General features: G+C 36.4%; 2 protein-coding genes across 5 annotated transcripts in view; both read left to right on the top strand.

Annotated features, from left to right (window-relative positions):
• Positions 1 to 20518, top strand: part of LOC123322616 (GTP-binding protein Di-Ras2) — a 413354-nt gene that overhangs the window by 165685 nt on the left and 227151 nt on the right. The window lies entirely within an intron of this gene.
• LOC123322613 lies at positions 4741 to 7952 on the top strand. 3 transcript variants are annotated; one of them, XR_006539179.1, is made up of 9 exons: positions 4741 to 4837; positions 4946 to 5310; positions 5362 to 5463; positions 5525 to 5854; positions 6199 to 6520; positions 6572 to 6712; positions 6771 to 7308; positions 7367 to 7584; positions 7669 to 7952. XR_006539179.1 is itself a non-coding variant. In XM_044910568.1 (8 exons), exons 1-8 carry the CDS (start codon positions 4821 to 4823, stop codon positions 7532 to 7534), a joined length of 2223 nt encoding a protein of 740 aa, XP_044766503.1. In that variant the 5' UTR covers positions 4741 to 4820; the 3' UTR covers positions 7535 to 7952. The 3 variants fall into 3 exon arrangements, 1 of the variants encoding a protein (XP_044766503.1); XR_006539178.1 differs by having other exon boundaries at positions 5959 to 6520; XM_044910568.1 differs by having other exon boundaries at positions 5959 to 6520; positions 7367 to 7952.

Genomic DNA, 20518 nt, shown 5'->3' with positions numbered 1-20518 from the left:
GGTTTATAGGTTTATAGGCAGATGCCCGGAACAAAAATTCAAGAAGCAGTTAATGGTTTTTAGTGGGTCTCGAGCTCAGGAGAGTGAGAAACCCCACACTTGTTCCCCCTCAGGAGAGGGTGGTTCGTCTGATTTGCAGATTTTCCCCCTGCTACACCAAAAAAAAAGCTGCTTCGGCGATTGTCGTAGGTAGCTTCTAGGGTTCATTATGTTACTGGCTAACGATATAGTTACTGCACAATGACTGCTGCACACAAAGTGCAGCTTGCCGTACAGTTCTTGCACAGCTATTGTTGCATTCAAAGTGCAGCTTGCTGTACATTTTTTACACAGTGACTGCTACAATTGAAGTGAAGCTTGCAGAGCTTGCTGTACATTTTGAACACAGTGACTACTGTATATAAAATACAGCTTGCTGTACAGTTTTTGCATAGTGACCAAACTGCATATAAAATTTAGCTAGCTGTACAGTTTTTGCACTTAACTGTTGCATTTGAAGTGTAGCTTGCTGTACAGTTTTTGCACAGTGACCACTGCATTCAAAGTGCAGCTTACTGTACAGTTTTTGCATTGTGACTACTGCATTTAAAGTGCAGCTTGCTGTACAGTTTTAGCAACTTAACTTCCGCATTTGAAGTGCAGCTAGCTGTGCAGTTTTTGCAAAGTGCACACTGCATTTAAAGCACAAATTGCTGTACAGTTTTAGCACGTAACTGCTGCATTTGAAGTGCAGCTTGCTGTAGAGTGAATGCAATACCATCGCTGTTTTTAAAGTGCAGCTGTGGCTGTATATCAACTGCAGTTTGTACTGTACAGTAACTGCACAGTCCACCGGGACATATACGGTCTTTTTTGGTGCAGTTACTGCATTACCGTCACTGCAGTCAAGTGAAGCAACGATGTGAAGTTTTTGTACAGTGATTGGATTTCAGTGCTTGCTGGGTCAATGAAAAATTTTTTTTTACTTCTGACGAATAAAACAATTTATGACTTTCCGAGGTGACGAACTGATTGAATTGAATTATAATGAAAACCCCATGTAACCATGTAAATTATAGTGGTTTCTGACGTAAGTTATTAATTTCCTCTTTTTGAATTGACCACTTCAACGGTGTAGACCCCTCTTAAGGGGAAGCAGTACATACGATTCGAGATCATGACGATCCACATTGGTTGCATTACTGATGCTACTCCAAATACGAAAATGTGTCATATCTTTTAGCAATAGCCTGAATTACGTACTGAGTCAGTTGAAAAGTAGAAATTACCACGTGAGAGGTAATATTAGGAATATTGAATAATTTTCAATTATTCCTTAATTTCAGCGTAATTTTGGCATATATCGCTATGAAAATCTTTACAATTTATAACAAATTGAATCGTCAATGTCACCCGTCGTTATTTTTATCGACATACGTCGAAAAACCGTCGAAAAATTATTGTGAAAACAAGTTTCATTGACACTAAAGTTCAAGTTTTTTTTCTCATAAAAAACAACTAAATTGGAAAAAAAAGAGACGGGGTGACATCAAGACGTCCTTTAACTTCAATTTAAAAAAAAATCAAAGCTTCAAGTGAGAAATTGGAAACGTAAATTAGGAACTAGTGAATGCCGTTTTTGATTGAATGGAGATTCTTGAGGTATTACTTACCCTTAAGCTCACAATCTGTTTCAGTCAATTGCGTAGGTATATGTATGTGCCATGAGCGCGCAATGTGTAGAATAAAGTAGAGTGTGGGTTTATTAGAGCACATGTTTGTTTCGTAATGTGTGTAAGTGTAATGTGTGAGTGACATCGGGTTATTTGTAAAAAGTAGTGAAAATTTAAATGTGTAAACAATCTCATGATAGTCTGTCCGATTGACAGATTCGAAAATGCAATTCTGGAAATGTGCCTGCAACTAATTCGTTCACATGTGCAAAAAAGCGATCTCATGTAGAGGGTGTGCGGTAGTCCTTCAGAACTTGTCGACGTGTTTGCCTGTTATTTCACAACTAAAGCTGAAAGTCAAATGAAATAACGATATGGTGGTGACTTATCTGTTTCCTGCACTTTGGCGCCAATTACTGAGAGGACTTTTTTTTCTATCCTGTCACGAAATTTGAGGTCTTGGATGCTATCAATAATTTGAAAAACAAAAAAACCATTGGAATCCATTTCATTTCCACCGAAATCGTGGAAACAACAGCTCACCTGATAAGTGAGCATTTCGCCCATCTTATTAACTTGTCGGAGTTCTTGGGAAAATTTCCCAATATACTCAAGAAATCCATTGTAATTCCGGTACGCAAATGTGCTAACTCGGAAGAAATCGCGAACTATCGTCCGATTTCAATTTTGAGTGCTCTATCCAAGATATTTGAAAAAATCGTGTCCACTAATATGTTGAATTTTCTGAACAAATACAATCTTTTCAATAACGCCCAGCACGGCTTCAGAAGTGGTCGGTCAACTTTTTCGGCTGCACTCAAGTTTGTTGAGTCAGTATATCATGGCATTGATCGGGGTTTACAGGTGGCTGGATTATTTTTCGATCTTTCCTGCGCATTCGATACACTTTCTTTCGATTTCATTTTGAGTAAATACTACAGTTTAGTAAAAATAGAAGGATCACGCCTAAAGGCCTAAACTCCAGTTTAGGTTTTGGGGGAGTGGTTCTGGACTGGTTGCGTAGCTACCTTAACCAGACAAATATGCGTGTGAAAGTTGACGATACTTATTCCGCTCGATTCCCAATAGATTGTGGGGTTCCCCAGGTCTCCGTGCTGGGACCACTACTTTTTCTATTATTTATTAATGATTTGCCCATTCACTTGATATTATTTATTTTGGTATTATTCGGCGAAGATACATCGGTTGTAGTTTCAGCGCGGAGTTACGAGGAACTTCGCAGCGCTTGCGAGTTGTTGCAAATGTCAATAAAGTTGTTTACATTCAATTCGGTATTAGGAAATACTCCGTAAAGACTGTTGTTCTAAATTACCCCAACTTCAATTTAAAATCTGCTATGTCTATGTCGACAGAAATTTAACCTGGTCTACTCATATTAGTTTTCTCAGCAAAAAGCTCAATAACTCTTATTATGCTATCAATAGAGTGAAAAACATGCTTCCTGTCAGTTCAATGCAGATCTACTAATATAATCTATATTAATAAAAGAGGATCTATGGTTTACTTCAAAATGCTTTATTGTTCAAACGATCGCACCAAATTGGACAATTCTTTTTTTGTTGTGTTTATTATTGTTAGGGCAAGGTTTATATAACAAAATATTCCAAAAAAAAATTGTACAGAAAAAAAGGCATTCCTTTTTCTTACTAACAATCGAGCAATCACGATGAGTTAGTTATTATTATCTACCCTAGAAATAATTTAAATGGCAAAAATAGGTTTGCCGGGTCAGCTAGTATAGTATATAGTCAACTCTCTTATAACGTCTTACTCTGGGGAATCTGTGTAGAATTCAACAGAGCTTACATAGCTCAAAAACGGATCATTCGTTTAATATTCGATTTGAGTTCCCGTACATCTTGCAGACCAGTTTTAATTTGCTCTCTCTACCATGTATATTGTAACGGGTTTTCCTCGGTGCACTCGAGCGCCAGCTATTCTTGAAGGGAGAATAGCAAACCTACCTGGTAGCTACTAGCCGAAGACAAGGTTCCGTGGTGTCTAGGGTGTTACGGAATGAAACGGAATCCGATCTCAACAGTTATACGAGGGTTTACCGACTTGTTCGCCAGCCAGAACCTGAGACGTACACTTAACGGACAGATATCGGACTTCAGCCAGGTTAGGGGATGAAAGACGGCACAGATTTACGACAGCTCACCCCTAGGTGCGTTCTTCGCCCCCTGAGTATCCACGCCAGCGGGGTTCTTCGATAACAGCTGAGGTGAGCGTCGAAACAACGGGGGAGGAAAGAGGGTTAGCCTCTCCGAAGTGCTTCCGCACCCCCTGAGTATCAACGCCAGCGGTGTGCTTTAGCAGAAGGGGTGGAACTCAACCCGGGGTAGGAAGGGGTGGAGGAAGTTTTTTTGCCACTTCAAAGTGTATTCCGCGCCCCCTGAGTATCCACGCCAGCGGGGTGCTTCTGCAGTAGGAGTGGAGCTTAAACCAGGGGTAGGAAGGGACGGAGGAAGTTTTTTTTGCCACTCCAAAGCGCTTTCCGCGCCCCCTGAGTATCCACACCAGCGGGGTGCTTCTGCAGTAGGAGTGGAGCTTAAACTAGGGGTAGGAAGGGATGAAGGAAGGCTGAAGTTCCAATGGTAAAACAAAAAAAAAAAAAACGGAGTGTCGTCTTACCTAAGTTTCTGTTTGGCCACTTGCACTTCTCACAATCACCCAATATGGTGAACAATAATTAAAAGAAATACTAAAGAAAAATCTGATTTTATACCCACAGGAGGGGTGCGGAAATCAGATGTGCCCGACAGTCGAAATTCGGTAAATTTGCGTCGATGAAAACGTCTCAATTTCGACTTATCTAGCTAGCGACCAAAAAACACGGTTATCTTCCAATTCAGGATGTTTTATACGGTACGACATAGCATACATTAACTTACACTGCGTGCGGACCAATCACAAGCACGAGCTTTCGAGTGAAATCGTCTTTCGTCGGTTCTGTCTCTGGTCAACCCAATTTTCGCGCCCAGCCAGCGTTCATTTTGATAATTCCTTGTTACTGAGAACTTTGCTGTGATTTTTTGAGGAAATTCTTCCGCAAGTTTTTAACAGGTGTTCTGAAAAAGCAGTTTTTATTGCTATTAATCTTAATATTTTCAATCAACTATAGAGAGCTACTCGGATTTAGTGTGAATGATGGAATCTGTGATGTAAGTACATATTTAATAGCAGTGGGTTTCTAGAAATGTAATTCAATATTTAGTAATTTTTATTATAATATATCATAAAACCTTTAGTAAATGCTAAATTTATTTCAGAATGAATCCCCTGATTTGTGGCATATGCCAAAAGGAGTTCAGCAGTATTTCTGTAAAGAATAGACACCTTCGGCAAATTCATAATGAGGACATTCAAAAGGACAAGAATCAACATGTATTGTGTTGTCTTTGTCCTGCTGAGAATAGAGAAAAGTTCTCCAGTTACAAAAATTATGAGAATCATTTGAAATCAATTCATGATATAACCGTGAAAGAAAGTATTTTTCATTTTAGGAGTAGTGAACACTTTGAGGCATGGAGAGGACAAGAGAACAGAGATGTGGATTACGCTTTTATTAGGACTTGTAAAACAACCAAAGGAGATACACTCGCATATTACAATTGCAACAGGAGTAATCATAGAGGTAAAACGATTTCCACAAAGTCTGTGAAGATTCTACAGTCTTTGATTTCAGGATACGAAAGTGTTTGTGAGAAACGAAAGAGAAAGATCGCAGGTAGTATACATATTCAGGGAGTTTGTCCTTCACGAATAATAGTCAAAATTTCAACAGATGGTAACATCAATATATTCCTGAAACATTTCAGAATCAATTTGAGTCATCCCTTTTTATTTAGGCTTGTATTCAGTAACATTTGTTGAAACACATGTGGGGCATGATGATGACCTTAGAACAAAAAGACTTTCAAAATTGCAACAGAACCTTCTGGTCGAAAAGTTGTGTGCTGGAATACCAAAAGAGAGAATAATGAAAGATGCTAGGGATACAGTGCAAAATGGAGAATTGGAAAGATTCAATATTATAACAAGAGCAGATTTAGCATATTTGGTGAGAAAATATAATATAAACAAAATAAGGCATGATGATGATATGGTAGCAACAGCTCTGAAAGTTAATGAATGGAATCAGCAAGGAAAAAATTTTGCATTTTTATTCAAAAAAATTGGTAAGTTGTTTCGCATGTATATAGCTATTCTTGTATGTAATATGTAATTTGAATTATTGCTTAGAATTTTGCATGGTGTAGGAAATAGTCTTGAATAATTGTAGGTGAACCTTACCCTGGATTGAGGGATGAGGATTTTGCATTAGGTTTTATGAATGGCATAATGGAGAAAAAAATTAGAGATTTCAAAAATATTATATGTGTAGACGGAACTCATGGGACAAATAGAAATAATTGGGACCTAACAATAGTATTGGTGAAGGATGAAAATAACATGGGTTTTCCTGTAGCTTTCCTTTTATCTAATAGATTGGATCAGACGATCCAAGAACATTTTTTTTCAGCTCTCAAGTTGAGATTAGGTGGAATAGTAGATTGTAATTTTTTTATGAGTGATGACGACCCAAAGTACTATAATGCATGGGTCAAAGTAATGTCTTCCGAGCAGAAACCAAGAAGACTGCTATGCACATGGCACATAATAAAAAATTGGAATCTACAAGGAAAATCGAAAATTAGGAATCCTGAAATAAAAAAACAAATGAAACAGGCGATGAGGAAGATTTTGAAAGAGACTGATTCTAAAAAATTTACTGAATTGAAAGATCATTACTTCAATTTCTTAGAAAGGGAAGGAGAAAATGAATTTCTGAAATACTTGCAAAAGTAAAAAAGCCAACGTAATGTATGAATTAGAAAGTAATTTTTTATTTTCAGTTATTATTTCCAAACTGAAGAAAGGGTGATGATGTGGGCCCACTGTCATCGATTGAATGCTGGCATAAACACAAATATGGCTATAGAAAGTTTGAACAAAGTTCTAAAATATAATAAAATGAGAGGTCAACGTAATCTGAGGTGTTCTGAAATAAATGAATGAATTTATAGGAAAAATTAACACAAATCTGCATTCCAGGGTTGAGAAACTATTGGATTTATTAGATGAACTGGTAGAAGAGAAAATGTGGAAAAAAATAATAAATGAAGAGAGACCCAATGCAAACAACTACCAGCACAAGATCACAGTGGAAGCACATAAAAAAGCTGAACAAATGAATATCAGTAGGATAGAAACACATGAATTTGGATATTTTAAGGTCCCTTCTAGTTCAGTGACGAATAAATTTTATGTGGTAAGTTACAAAGATATCTGTGATTATGACTGCCGAGCAGGATTTTGTGATTCATGTAAGGTATGCATACACAGATATGTATGTGAATGTTCGGAAAATGCAGTGAAAAGTGTACTGTGTAAACACATACATGCTGTATCTCTGCTTGAGCGGAGGAGCGAGTCTGTTTTAGGTAGCCGACATTCTGAGGATGACAGAAATAATTTAATTATGGATGAGCCTTCAGGAAGTAAGCTGAGGTACCAAGATGAATTGAATCATTTCATGCAGGAGAAACATAATGATCAAACATCGATAAATACTGACGAAGAAACAAGAAAGGTCTTGATCTAAAAATTTGTTGACTTTTTATCAGTGCATATAGCAATTATATTTTCAGATTGCTGGAGAGCAATTTATTGGATTTATCAACAAACTGAGTGGTAATGATTTGAACAAATTTTTATCAGAAGTATGGACATTGAAGAGAAGAATGGAGAAAGATACTGAGCAGATAAGTAAGAAGAGGAAAGTTGAAAAACAATCTTACTTCCCGAATAAGAAATAATTTCTTCTAAGAACTTACTGTAGAGCTCTCAAGATGACTAATTCAACTATGTATGTATGCTTATTCTGCTATTTCTATGGGCTTAGTACTAGCAAAAAATTTCATTATTCATAAAGATCAATATACTTTACCAGACAGTCCAGACACACACACAGCATGTCCTCACTAACACCCGGGTATAGGCAAAATTGAAGGTGCTATCTGTGATTACTTAACTAACTAACTGAATTAACCAACCATTGAGACTGTGTATTAATGAATGTGAAAAGTGATGGAGAAGATTTATAACTTTATGTATCTTAAGCTATGTTAGATTGTCTATGTTAATGTTTAGAATGTATTGGTGAAAAATGATAATTGTATGTATTTTAAGAGGTGATGGTGAAGAATAATATTTGCATGCAGCTTATGCTTTGAATGTGTATTGATATTTACGTTGACGAATTGTAAAATTTTTATGGAGTGGATGAGTGTGACATTTGTATAATTGTAATTATTCTTGACTTAAAATTTTAATCAATGTTTTTCTAGCAGTATGTTTTTATAGAACACTACATTTTGATTACATTTATACAAATATTGCATTTTGGTTCAGGTGTAGGGGTGTTGGGAGCCTGATAGTTAAAATAAAATCAGTTATGTCCATAATATGCTATGAAAATTTGTACCTTGTAGTGCATGTTCTCAATCTAATAATTAGACGATGCTGGGCTTTATAACAATTAATTTTTGAATTAAACCTTATTATTTATATCTTAAAATTTTACTCTATATAATTTTAATTATATTAAATTAAAGAACTTTGAAATATTGTTGTCTTTGACTTTATAATTCCAGCTCCTTCGAACATAACCAGAACATTTTTCCTCCTGCACTCGTGAAATATATAAAATTATGAGGAACTTTTTATTTTGAATTCACAAATATATTCATGAATTAAAGCAGAATTATATTAAGATTTTCCCTAACATTAGTTGTTTAACCACAATAAGTGTTTCACTATCACAATAGCATCTTAAGTTGGGTGAAGGTAAACTGTTGTGATAACAAAACAGGTTTCGTAGTTGAACTACTCATGTTAGTGAAAAATCATATAATCCTGTTTATAGTTTATGGATTTTCATCAGCTATGGGCCACATGAATTGAACATATTTTCATATTACTACTTAATGAAGACGATGAAATATCAAGAAATGAGGGGATTAATTCGAATTTGACTCATTGTTGCCCTATTACATCCAAAATTTATGGTATTCTCTCAAATTAGATGAGAAAATAGTAAATATAACCTACTGACGTTTTCTCTATTCAAGATCAAAATATATGTTTTTTTTCTAATAATCTTAACGAAGAGTTTTTTATCTTCAACTGAAAATGACATTATGAACATCAACATATTTTAGAATGGAAATTCCGAATAAGTATAATTTTTTTGACGCATGTACCTATCCAATGTTGTGTTAATACGTATCCAAAGTTGAACATTTTGAAATCGAATTGGCGCCAAATAGGCCACGCCCTTTTCTTGTGATTGGTCTGCACGCAGTGTAAGTTAATGTATGCTTCATTATTTCAGGACTGAAAATGGAACAAAAACGGTGCGGTATGTTTACAATTCCGGACGATGTCGGAATCCTGAATTGGAAATTGAAAATATTTTTCTCCAAAATTAATTCGAAAATGAAATTACTTGAAAATGAAAACTAAAAGATTCTTCTTAAATGAGGGGGTAGGTTTGAAAAACCATCCTCTCATTACAATATACATATTCCAATGTTTAATATATATGCTAAAGAAAATTTTCTAAATTGGACCAAATTATGCGACAACGCCGACAACCATGAATATAGTACACAAAAATTTGAGTATTCTCCTATGTACCAGTGTGAAAGATTGTACAACTTTCCACCTAAAACTTTGAAGGTTCTCAAATTGCAAACCTTAGAAAAAATCAAGGATCTGTTATTTAATAAATGTTATTATTCTACTGTAGAATTTTGTAATGATTGTCCGTCACTTATCATTGATAAATGAATTGTTTATTTTGACCTGTCCTATGCACTTTGTTGTCCAAAAAGGATCAATAAACTATTATTATGACTTAAGCCTTGAGGCTTTCACACTTGTCTCCAGAGGAACATTCACTTATCCCAGATTTCTCAGATATCAAAAGGATTAAGCTCTGTTGGAGCCCTTTCCAGGTTTTTGGGGCTCGTAGTGGTCGGGTTCGGGACGCTCCTCGGCTTCTTGCTGTCGGTTGGATTCCGGATCCACCCGCACTTACTGTCGAAGCAGACGGTGTTCCTCTGCTTTTTTTTTATAGCAGGGGGAATCTGCGACCGTGAAAAACACGGGGCTTTATCTCTCGCCCAGAGGAACCCATTTCTAGGGAACACTGTGGGGTTACTCACTCTTCCGAGTTTGCGACCCACTAAACCTAACCTGCTTTTAGTTTAGTTCCGGGCATTTGCCTATAAACCATTTATCCTTTGATCAGTTAATTTCTTCTTGCACATTGTCGTGCTAGGGTTTCCATGTTCGTCCATTTCGGATATCTCTTCTTAGTATAGTTTTAATGAGTTTCCGTTCTCATTTTGATCTCTCCTCAATTGATATCGCGGTCTCCTTTTGTAAATTCTCATTCTTCCTCTGTCTTCCTCCGGATCGTAGTCCACTAGTATCCTGAGTTCTTCGTTTGGATGTTCCTTCGCTGTTTTGAATAACTTTTCAGCTTTCCTCTTCATAAATTCGGTGATGGTTTCTCACTTCAAATCTCGATATATCTGTTTGTTCCTGACAAACCAAGGCGCATCTATGGCACATCGTAGTAGCTTGTTTTCTGTTGCCTGAATTCTTTGTATACGACTCTTTGCCGCGAGTCCCCAAGCACCTGATCCATAAGTCAGTTGCGGTCTAGCAACGGCTTTGATTATTTTCAATTTTGTCTCATTTGACATGTGGCTCTTTCTACCTATCAACGGGTAGAGCATATTCATCGCTGCCTTGGTTTTGTCAACGGCTTGTTTGATATGGCTTCTCCCAGTTAGACCTTTGTCTAGGGTGATACCTAAATATTTCGCTTCGTTTTTCCATTCGATTTCTTCTCCATCTACCTCTAGATTTGTTGTAGTTCTCAGTCTCCTCTTTTGCAGTAATATCGCTTGGCTCTTTTGTCCGTTGAGCTTTATTTTCCATTTAATACACCAGTCATTTATTTCATCTATAGCTTTTTGTAATATTCCTTCTATGATTTCTGGCTTGCGATGTCGCATTGCGATTCCCGTGTCGTCGGCGTATAGTGTCAGCATAGTACTTGGAGATTTTGGTATATCGTGAATATATATGTTATACAGTAACGGCCCTTGAGGCACCCCTGCTTCCATATATCTGGTTGTGGAGTTTTCTTCTTCCACTTTCACGTAGAATCTTGTGTTCCGCAAATAATTCCGAATCAACTTGCACAGTTTGATTGAATATCCAGCATATATCTCATTTTGTAAATCAATCCTTCATGCCATACTCTGTCGAATGCTCTGGCGACATCTAGTAGTACAAGATCAGTTGCTTGTTTATTTTGGAATCCTTCTGTTATGTATTCTGTGAGTCTCAGTAATTGCTGTTCTGTTGAGTGATCTCTTCTGAATCCGAATTGTTCTGCTGGAATGAGATTCAGATTTTCAGTTTCTTCTGTAAGCCTCCTAGCGATTACTTTTTCTACTACTTTTCCTAGGGCGGACAATAAACTTATCGGACTGTAGTTCTGGGGGAATTTTTTATCATTGTCTGGTTTTTCGAACACTATGATTTCTGCAGTTTTCCACTTTTTCGGATAGTGTTCAGTCCTCATTATACCGTTGGCAATATTTGTGAGAGCAGCTTTACCTTTTCTAGGTAATTTCTTCAACATGACATTCGTTATTTTATCACTTCCGGGAGCTTTTATATTTTTCAAGCTTCTGATTATCTCCTTTATTTCGAATGGAGATGTTGGTTTTTCTATTTTGTCGTTACTGGTGGTTCGTCCATTTCTTTTTCGTTATTCTCAACTAGTTCTTCCAGATCTTCATTATCGTCATCAGGTCTGTAATTTATTTTCGATTCTCTTTCGATCGAGTCCGCCAGTGCTTTATCGATATTCGTATATGCCATTCCTCTTTCTCCGTGGAGAGGTGGTATTTTAGTCTTTTCTCTTCTCAGACATTTTTGCATTTTCCATGCAGAATGATCGATAGTATTTAGTTCTTGAACTCTTTTGTTCCATCTATTTGTTTTCATGTCCTTCGGGGCATTTTTTAGAACTTGGCTGTGTCGGTTTAGATTTCTCTTATTTATATCTGTTTTGTTGAGCCTGTATGTTTTTCTTAGTCTCCGATTTTCCCTGATGAGATCTTTGACTTCTCTGGGTGTATCACCACGTGGATGTATCGGTGCTGTTCTCGTTATTTTCTTTGTGCTCTTTTTGTAGGCATCTAGTATATTCTTTTCTAGTTTATCAACTGCTCTTTCTAGGTCTTCCGGTGTGATGATTGTTGGTATTTCTGTTACCTCCGATTGTATCAAATGGCTATATTTAGTCCAATCGGTGTATTCTTTTGTTTGCATTAGTTCTCTTCTTGGCCCTTCTCCTATTGTTAATTAGATTGGGTTGTGGTTATAGGTTCCGTCCCACAAGGTCTCTATCGTGAATTCTCTAGTGATATTTTTCATAATTGCGATATCAATTATATCTGGTAATACATTTCCGAATGTTGGGTAGGTACATTGGTTCTTCAGGTCCAATAACGATAGCTTCATGTTTTCAGCGAGATCTTTCAGTTTTCTGCCATTTCTGTTTTCAATCCTGCTGTTCCATTCTGAAGATTTGCAATTAAAATCTCCGATGCAGATTTTCGGGTTTGTTCCATCTAGTAAGATGTTGATTTCTTCTTCCAATAAGTTATTTGGGGGTCTTTTATATGCAGATGTGACTTCGAATCTTTGTCGATTTATTTCAGCAACAATCGTCACTGTTTCTATTTGTGACTCGTCAGATCTTCCTTTAAAATAGTGTTTCAGATCTCGTCTAACCAGTAAGGCAACACCACCCTGTGTTTGCGATTCTGTCACATCTATATATCTCATAATTCATGATGTTCAATCGCGTATTTGGTTTTATTCTTGTTTCCTGTAAGGCTATAATATCAGGTTTTCTCTCTGATATTATTTCTTCTATCTCGGATTTTCGAGTTCTGACCCCGTTTATATTCCAGGAGACTATTTTAAGGGAATTTTTCCTAGTTGTATGTTTCATTATTTCAGTTTACTGAACATTCCTTGGAGTTTTTTCTCCATCTCTCTTTCAATTTTCAACATGATTTTGTTGAAAATTTTTTCAGTAAAATTTTCTAAATCGTCGGCGGATTCAGAGACTTTTCTGTTTTCTTTTGTTTTGTTGATCGTAGGTTTAGCTTGGGGCATTTTCTGTTGCTCCTTCTTCTGTACTGGTTTAAGTACTTCTTTTTTCTTGTCGTCTACTTTGGAGAGGGTGGGCTTCTTTTTTTCCTGGACTTTTTGAGGAATCGTGCTCTGCTGAGCCGATTTCTGGCCTGTTTTCCTCTTCCTCGTCACTAATTTGAATTCGCTACATCCTTTGTAGCTTGCTGGATGGCCTTCTTCGCCGCACAGAACGCATGTGGCATTTCTCCCCTCACCTTTTCTGGTACGTTCGCAATCTTTTGTGCAAAGATTGCCCAAACATTTAACGCATCTGTATGGAAAAAAGCACTTGTTTTGGGCATGTCCATACCTCTGGCATCTGAAGCATTGACTTGGATTTTCTGCCCTTCTTTTTGATTCCACTACAATGACATAAAGTCATGACTTTTCCTTTGATATACATTTATAAGGTTGCCCTGTATATGAAGGCTAAATTGTACGATTTTAAGAAAAATTCCGATTTCCACGACTATAATACGAGGTATAAAAACAAGCTAGCGATAGATGTGCATAGATTGCGGAAATTCGAACAATCGCCGAGTTATATTGGCAAAAAAATTATTAATGCCTTACCGGGAGATATCAGCTGCCTGCCCTATGAAAAATTCAAGTCAAGCTTGAGGACATTTCTGTTGTCCAAGGCATTTTATTCAGTTAATGAATATTTTGATGAATGTATGAGGCAGGGTCAATGATCTTTTTAGACTTCTAATGCAGTTGGTTGTTTGCAATGCAGTGTTTGTATCTATAATATATATTCTGTTTTTTAACTTTGTTTGACGTGTACATCTGCAAATGCAGCTACAGTATAAATAAAGATGATTATGATTATGATTATGATTAATGCAGAGATTGTAGAGGCGTCTTATTTCGAAAATCTCCTTTCTCTGAGTTTTGACCAGGTATAAGGGTATAAACTTTTTGGTTTTATTGGATGTCATTCTGGACATCTCAGCGTCATGTATTCCTTGGGCTTTTAGATCATTTTTGATTATATCTAGGTCAGCATCTACTGGGAGATGCCTTATGACTGCGTAGATCTTTTTCTCTTCCTCCATCTGGTAGGTAAAGTACTCCTTACCAATCTGGTCAAAATATTTCATAATGTTTCTGTAGTCGTCCACAGTCGAGACTACGATCCTAATTCCGTCTTTTACGACGGTTGCTCTGTTGTAGCTGAATTTCTTTATGTAGAGAGCTTTTGAGATCTCTACCCAATCGGCTGTACCCATCGTCGTGATGGGTGGAATTTTATCTTTTTTAGGTAACTCCGCTTTTTTTGCGGTCTCTTCGTCTGAAGATGAACTTTCTTTACGCGCGCGTTTTGTGGGCGGCGCGTTCTGGGTTTTTGCAACTTGAGTTCCAAAATTTTTCTTCTTTTCCGGTTCTGGAGCTACTTCCTGTTTGGAGGAATTTTTGGGGACCGCTACCGGCTTTGCAATTTCTGCAAATGTGGGGGATTTCTGTGCCGTAATCTGTTTTGCAATTTCAGCAAAACTAGGGGATTGAGGAGCTTTATTCTTATTAACTTCCTCTCTCAAGAGGCGTATCTGCCCGACCAACTGAGCCACGGTTTCAGTTAGTTTATTTATTTGAGCCTTCAACTGTCCATTCTCTTCTTTGAGCCTTACAAGCTCCTCGTGTTCGCCGTCGCTGAATTTTTCTGCATCGGTCGCTTTCATATAGGAAAGAGGTTTCGGACATGGTTTTATACTCAGATTTCTCAAAATATCAAAAAATTTAAAAATAATGAAATATTCAGGAATCTTCACTGAAATAGTCTAATATAAAACTATGGTATAAAGCCGAAAGTTTTCTACGCTATGAGAAAAATGAGGAAAAAGATACGAAAATAAGCTCACCTGATGTTTTCTGCAGTACCAACGATAAAAAAATCTGGACACTGGGGATGAACACCAACTATGAAAATTTTAACGAATTAAAATTCCGATTACAAATATAGAACATACACAAACTTCACAGACGGAATCAAATATTCCGTAGCTTTGTTAGTGGGCACTTTCACTTCGACTTTCTCTTCCGCTCTCTCTTTTATAGCACTAGGAGCACTATAGCACGTCTTCTTCTGACGACTGTGTTCCTCTGCATTCCCCATGTACTTGCCTACAGTTCTCGAGGTTCCCAGCAGTAGGTACCGCCTTCTGCATGACCGTAAATATATTTTCGTCCAACTGAAGTATGTGTTGAAACATTTCAATGGGACCTGATTATGTTTCGAGATTTGTTAACAAGGAGCGCATGTAATAACGGAAAATTATTTTATATACCCAGCCTTTCTGAGTTATTGAAAATTGAAATAATAGATTGGTTTTCAGTATATTTCTGACAAGTTTGAAAGTACTTTTTGAAAATCATACTTAATGTATCACGAAAAACTGAATTGTTTTCCACTATCGCACTTGTTCATCAATAAGACATCTTATACTTATACGGTTTTCGCACATATTTTCTGAAAGCTAAACTGAAATTTCTAAAACTATCTACGCCATTGCACGCTGGTGTGATGTTGGACGCAAAACCCGAGTGCCGACTATTTCCGATCTTCACTCGCGCCTTCTTTCCTATATCTCCTTGCTAAAAACGTCCAGAATTGCAATTTTCCTGTAAGCTTATGAAAAGTTACAGATTGGCTTACAGATTGAAACAGAATACCACCATTAATGCCGTAAAATTCACAATTCAGTCGGCAGCCAAATTTTAACGTCTAATTTAAACTAAAGCGCCACACACTTAGTCTCGATATTCAACCGAACATCCATTACACCCTCAGGCTGAATCAACAACGTAACTCGATGCTTAATTAACAGCATAAACAAGCGAATACTGTCAGCAATATTAAGAAAACTACAATAGTTGATTGGAATATTAGAAGGGAACGTTGATGTTCATCGTTGTTTAGTTTCGCCAACAAAATGCCGTTGGTGTAGACAGTCGGTTTCCTTGTTTGTGTTCAAACAGATTAAGTACACAGGATAGAATGACTCGATTCAGTTCATTACCGTAAAAAATTTATACATTCTAGATAACATCGTAGATTTTCTAGGAAAGTTGAAAAATGGGAATAATAAAACGAAAATTAAATGCAAATATGACGTAATATGAAAAAATTTTACATGGAATATTTCAAAAATTATGTAGTGAATTTTTGTATATGAGTAATAAATGGAAAATCATCTCATCAAGAATGGAAATTGACAGTAGGATCCTGAAATGAATAACTTGGCCCAAAGTTTGATAATTGTTCAACGAAAGGGAAGAAACAGTCGAATGGAAAATCATCTCATCAAGAATGGAAATTGACAGTAGGATCCTGAAATGAATAACTTGGCTCAAAGTTTGATAATTGTTCAACGAAAGGGAAGAAACAGTCGATGTAACTATATTTTATTTATTTATTCGATGCTCCCTGCTTCCTTCAAGCAATATTGAAAAAGATTTTTCCACAACAAAAATTCAACAATGAAAGATTTTCGAATCAATTGAACTTAGTATATCGATTCAATTTGAACCAATTCTCTTTGAATTAATAAATTTAGTGAAATCAAAATGTTCATTTTTAAAATGGAGGTAACAACTTGTGATAGAAATAATCACCAAATACATACACTCATAACTCGAATATAATTTCTCAAATAAATAAACTATCTCAACAAATAGTAATGAATCGAAGAAAAACAATGTACTAAAATATCTCGTCACGGTTCTCACTGGAGCGATACGATAAGCGATGCAACATGAGCAATCTTTTATCGCCCGATGCAACTTTTCTCTTCGCAGCTCTCCAGTGCACACTGAAGCGATACGATAGCCAAATAAAGCGCTCAATTGTCAATCAATTACGAAATTCTATGCTACTTTTTCCGATTTGATTCTCAATCACCTTTCTGTCGCTGAAGCGACCCGGCAGCTGTGTCGCCCAAACCGACGCGATTTCGATATTTATCGGTGTAGTATTGCGATCGCTTCAGTGTGCATTGAATTAATTAATTCATTAGTTGCTTCCATAAAGGGATACAGATGCCAGGTCGCTTCAGCGACAGAAAGGCTCAGTATCGTTCAACAAGTGCGTTGAATCATGCCGGATCAGCAAGAAGACGTGCAATCCTCTAATTCCTTCGTGAAATTGGTGGAGCAGAGCCCGTGCTTATGGAATTATTCGCTGAAAAGTTATTGCAGGACTGATTTAAAAGGTGTTGTGTGGAAAGAAATAGCTGAAAAGCATGATAACTATTTGAGCTCATTCCATAAAACACTTTAAATTTCTGTTCATGTTGAGAGAGCTTACGGGAAACCACTGCCGAACTGTGTTTAATATTGTGAACATTATACGGGTGTACCCAGTATTTTTTATATTTGCGTTTCCTCTGTTGTTTGAAGTTTATATTGAGATTTGCGGTTGGGAATCTGAACGTGCGTCGTTTGTTGTTGATTATTTTGTTCGATTAGTTGGGTAGAAATATCTCAACGTATCTTCGTCGATTAGTGATTTATTTTGGTTGAGTTCTAACTAGGTACTTCGAATAATGTCGGAAAATAAGAAATTAATGCTGAAACGTAGAACACCTTTGAATAGAAATTTATGAGTATGTTGTGAGTTCTTCGAATGATCAATTGTATGAACAGAATTGTACTGCTAGGACACAATTTGTGGAGGTTATATATGAGGAATTTCAAGACTTTCACAATCAAATAATTTCTTTAATTGCCAACGATGTACAATTTGATGAGGAAGATAAGATCAGAGTTTTGGCGGATAAATATGTGTATGGAATTAAAAGTAAAATTTGAGTCATCTCTTAAAGACTCTAATAATGCTACCTCTCAGTCCAATAAACACCCCAATAACCATATTTCGGGCAATGGCTCAAGAGGAAAATTGCCCAAAATTAATTTGCCGGTTTTTGAAGGTAAACTAAAAATGTGGACGATTTGTTTAACAGCATCATTCCTAATAATTCGAGTTTGGGCCAGATTGAAAAATTTCATTATTTGTTGACATCCTTGAGAAACGAACCGTCCAATTCACTAAAAGCCATTCCTATGGCTAGGACAATTATCAAATAGCGTATGATGCACTCACTAGTAGATATCAGAACAGACGTTTTCTAGCCACAACCTATTTTAATGAAATTTACATGGCTCAACCTTTACAGAAACCTTCTTCTAAGGAGTTGAGGCATTTAACTACTAGACATATTTTCAGAAAACCTTGCTGCATTCAATGTTTTAAAGTTTGGTACGGATTCATGGGATTTCGTAATGTTTAATATTTTGTTAAAAAAATTGGATGCCAAAATTAGAACTGATTTTGAACTTGAGAATAGGACGACAGACATGCTTACATATAAAATTCTCAACATTTTTCTAACTGATCATTGCAAGGCTTTAGAATCTGTACAATATATGATGTCATCAGCATCATCAATACTTTCGAAACTTGAAGGTATGAGCCGTCAGGTTACCACTATGGATAAAAATAAATGCCTTCTTTTTCAGAGGTCTTCAACGACTTCAGCTTATCTAGCTTCTTCTGGTGATCAGCAAAAATGTATAGTTTGCTCAGCTTCACACGCTTTACATAGATGCCACATATTTCTGGCCAAAACTGCTCATGACAGAGTTGCCTTTGTGAAACATAATAACCTTTGTGTTAACTGCTTGCGCACAACATGTCCGAAATTGTCCATCGTCAATTACTTGCAAAATATGTCAGTATCAGCATCATACAACACTGCATTCAAATTTTCGTAAACCTGATGCATCTAAAATAGCATCCCCTGTGGCAACCGCTTCGGGTTCAAAAGGAATGCCCGGAAATGATTCGTCGAAAACTAGGGTCCTAAATACAACGGAGACACTATTTCCTGATTCTAGTACCAAAGACACTATCGCACTGCAATGCAGCACTCCAAATTTCGATGTTATGCCATCAACTGTCCTACTTTCTTCTGCTGAAGTTGGAATTAACGATGGTCGAGGAAATTTCCAGAAGGTTTACATTTTTCTTGATACCGCTAGCATGGCTAATTTCATAAGTGAACGTTGTTTTAATCGTTTGGGGTTGAAAAAACGACGTTCTTCAGTACCTATAGAAGGACTGAACAATCCAACTTCTATGTCGACTAAAGGCGTCACCATTCAGTGAAACCATGTGATAAGAATGGTCCTACATATCTCTGGACTGCACGGTCCGCTTTCGATCGAATTTTATGGGTTTGTTAACTTCAGAATGCTCTCCAACGGCTCATGAAATATCAATATTTTCAGGGTAGAATATCATGGTTTTTCATTAAAGCCCCAAAATCATTTACATTTACAAAATTTTTTACATCCCTTACAGAAATTTCGTTATTGTTATGAAAAACTGATTTATTTTAAGGAATTATATTTCAAATTCTGTTCAATTCTCCTTCATTTTAAACCCTCAGCATATACTGAGTGTTCGTGAAAAAGTGTTTAAAAGTTTGCAAAATTTAATTTAGATACAAATGATTTAAGCCATCTTCAAAAATGTAAATGTATTTGCTTCAAAACACACATAACTATTAAAATTTATTCTTCAACAAGGAAAATGTACTATCATAAGAGATGTTCGAAATGGAGTTCCTTCATCTCGACACATTTCCTAGCGCTTAAAATCAGATTATTTATTGCCGTTCTTATCATATCGGGATTTTGTTTAACTTCTGCACAGGCTTCTTTTATCCTCTGCCGCAAATGCTCTCGTAAAGACAGAAGTGTCTGTCACTTTTTTACGCACACTCAGTGGAAACTGAGGGTTGACATAAAACATAATTCGTCCGGTTCCTTCATTGTTGTTTCATGAAAGGAAATGAAAAGATAAAGTTTCTTCGCAAGAATAAATTTTAATAGTTATGTGTTGTGAAGCAAATACACTTACGGATAATATTTTTCAAGAGGGTTTACAAAATTTGTATCTAAATTCAATATGTATTTTCAAAAGAATTCACAGCTCGACTTTGCATACTTTTAAACACTTTTTTACGACCACTCAGTATGTGCTGAAGGTTTAAAATGAAGAAGAATTGAACAGAATTTAAAATAACTCAGAATCTCGGCAAAGGTCAATAAATATTATCACCGGGGGAATAAAAACAGGACCGCATTTCGCAAAAATTATATAAAATATGAATTCGTCCGGTTCCTTTTCCCTTGTGACAAGTGAGCCATGCAAAGTGAAAACTGAATTCCTTAGAATGGGTTATGTACTTTTTCATGGCATTAACGAAATTTCTGTAATGGATGTAAAAAATATAAATTTTGGGGCTTGAATGAAAAATCATGATATTCTGAGTACTGCCCTGAAAATATTGATATTTCATGAATAGTTTGGAAGAGCTTTCTGAAATTAACAAACCCATAAAATTTTATAGAAATCATACCTTGCATTCCAGAGTTATGGCTCACAACCACAAATTTAGGTCAATATTCATGATTCATCCCTTATCTCCAAAACTAATAGCCTT

This window comes from Coccinella septempunctata, chromosome 1 (assembly GCF_907165205.1).
Source record: "Coccinella septempunctata chromosome 1, icCocSept1.1, whole genome shotgun sequence".
In the NCBI taxonomy this organism is placed as follows: domain Eukaryota; kingdom Metazoa; phylum Arthropoda; class Insecta; order Coleoptera; family Coccinellidae; genus Coccinella; species Coccinella septempunctata.
The sequence above is the reverse complement of the archived record's forward strand: the minus strand, read 5'-3'. Positions and strand labels throughout refer to the sequence as shown.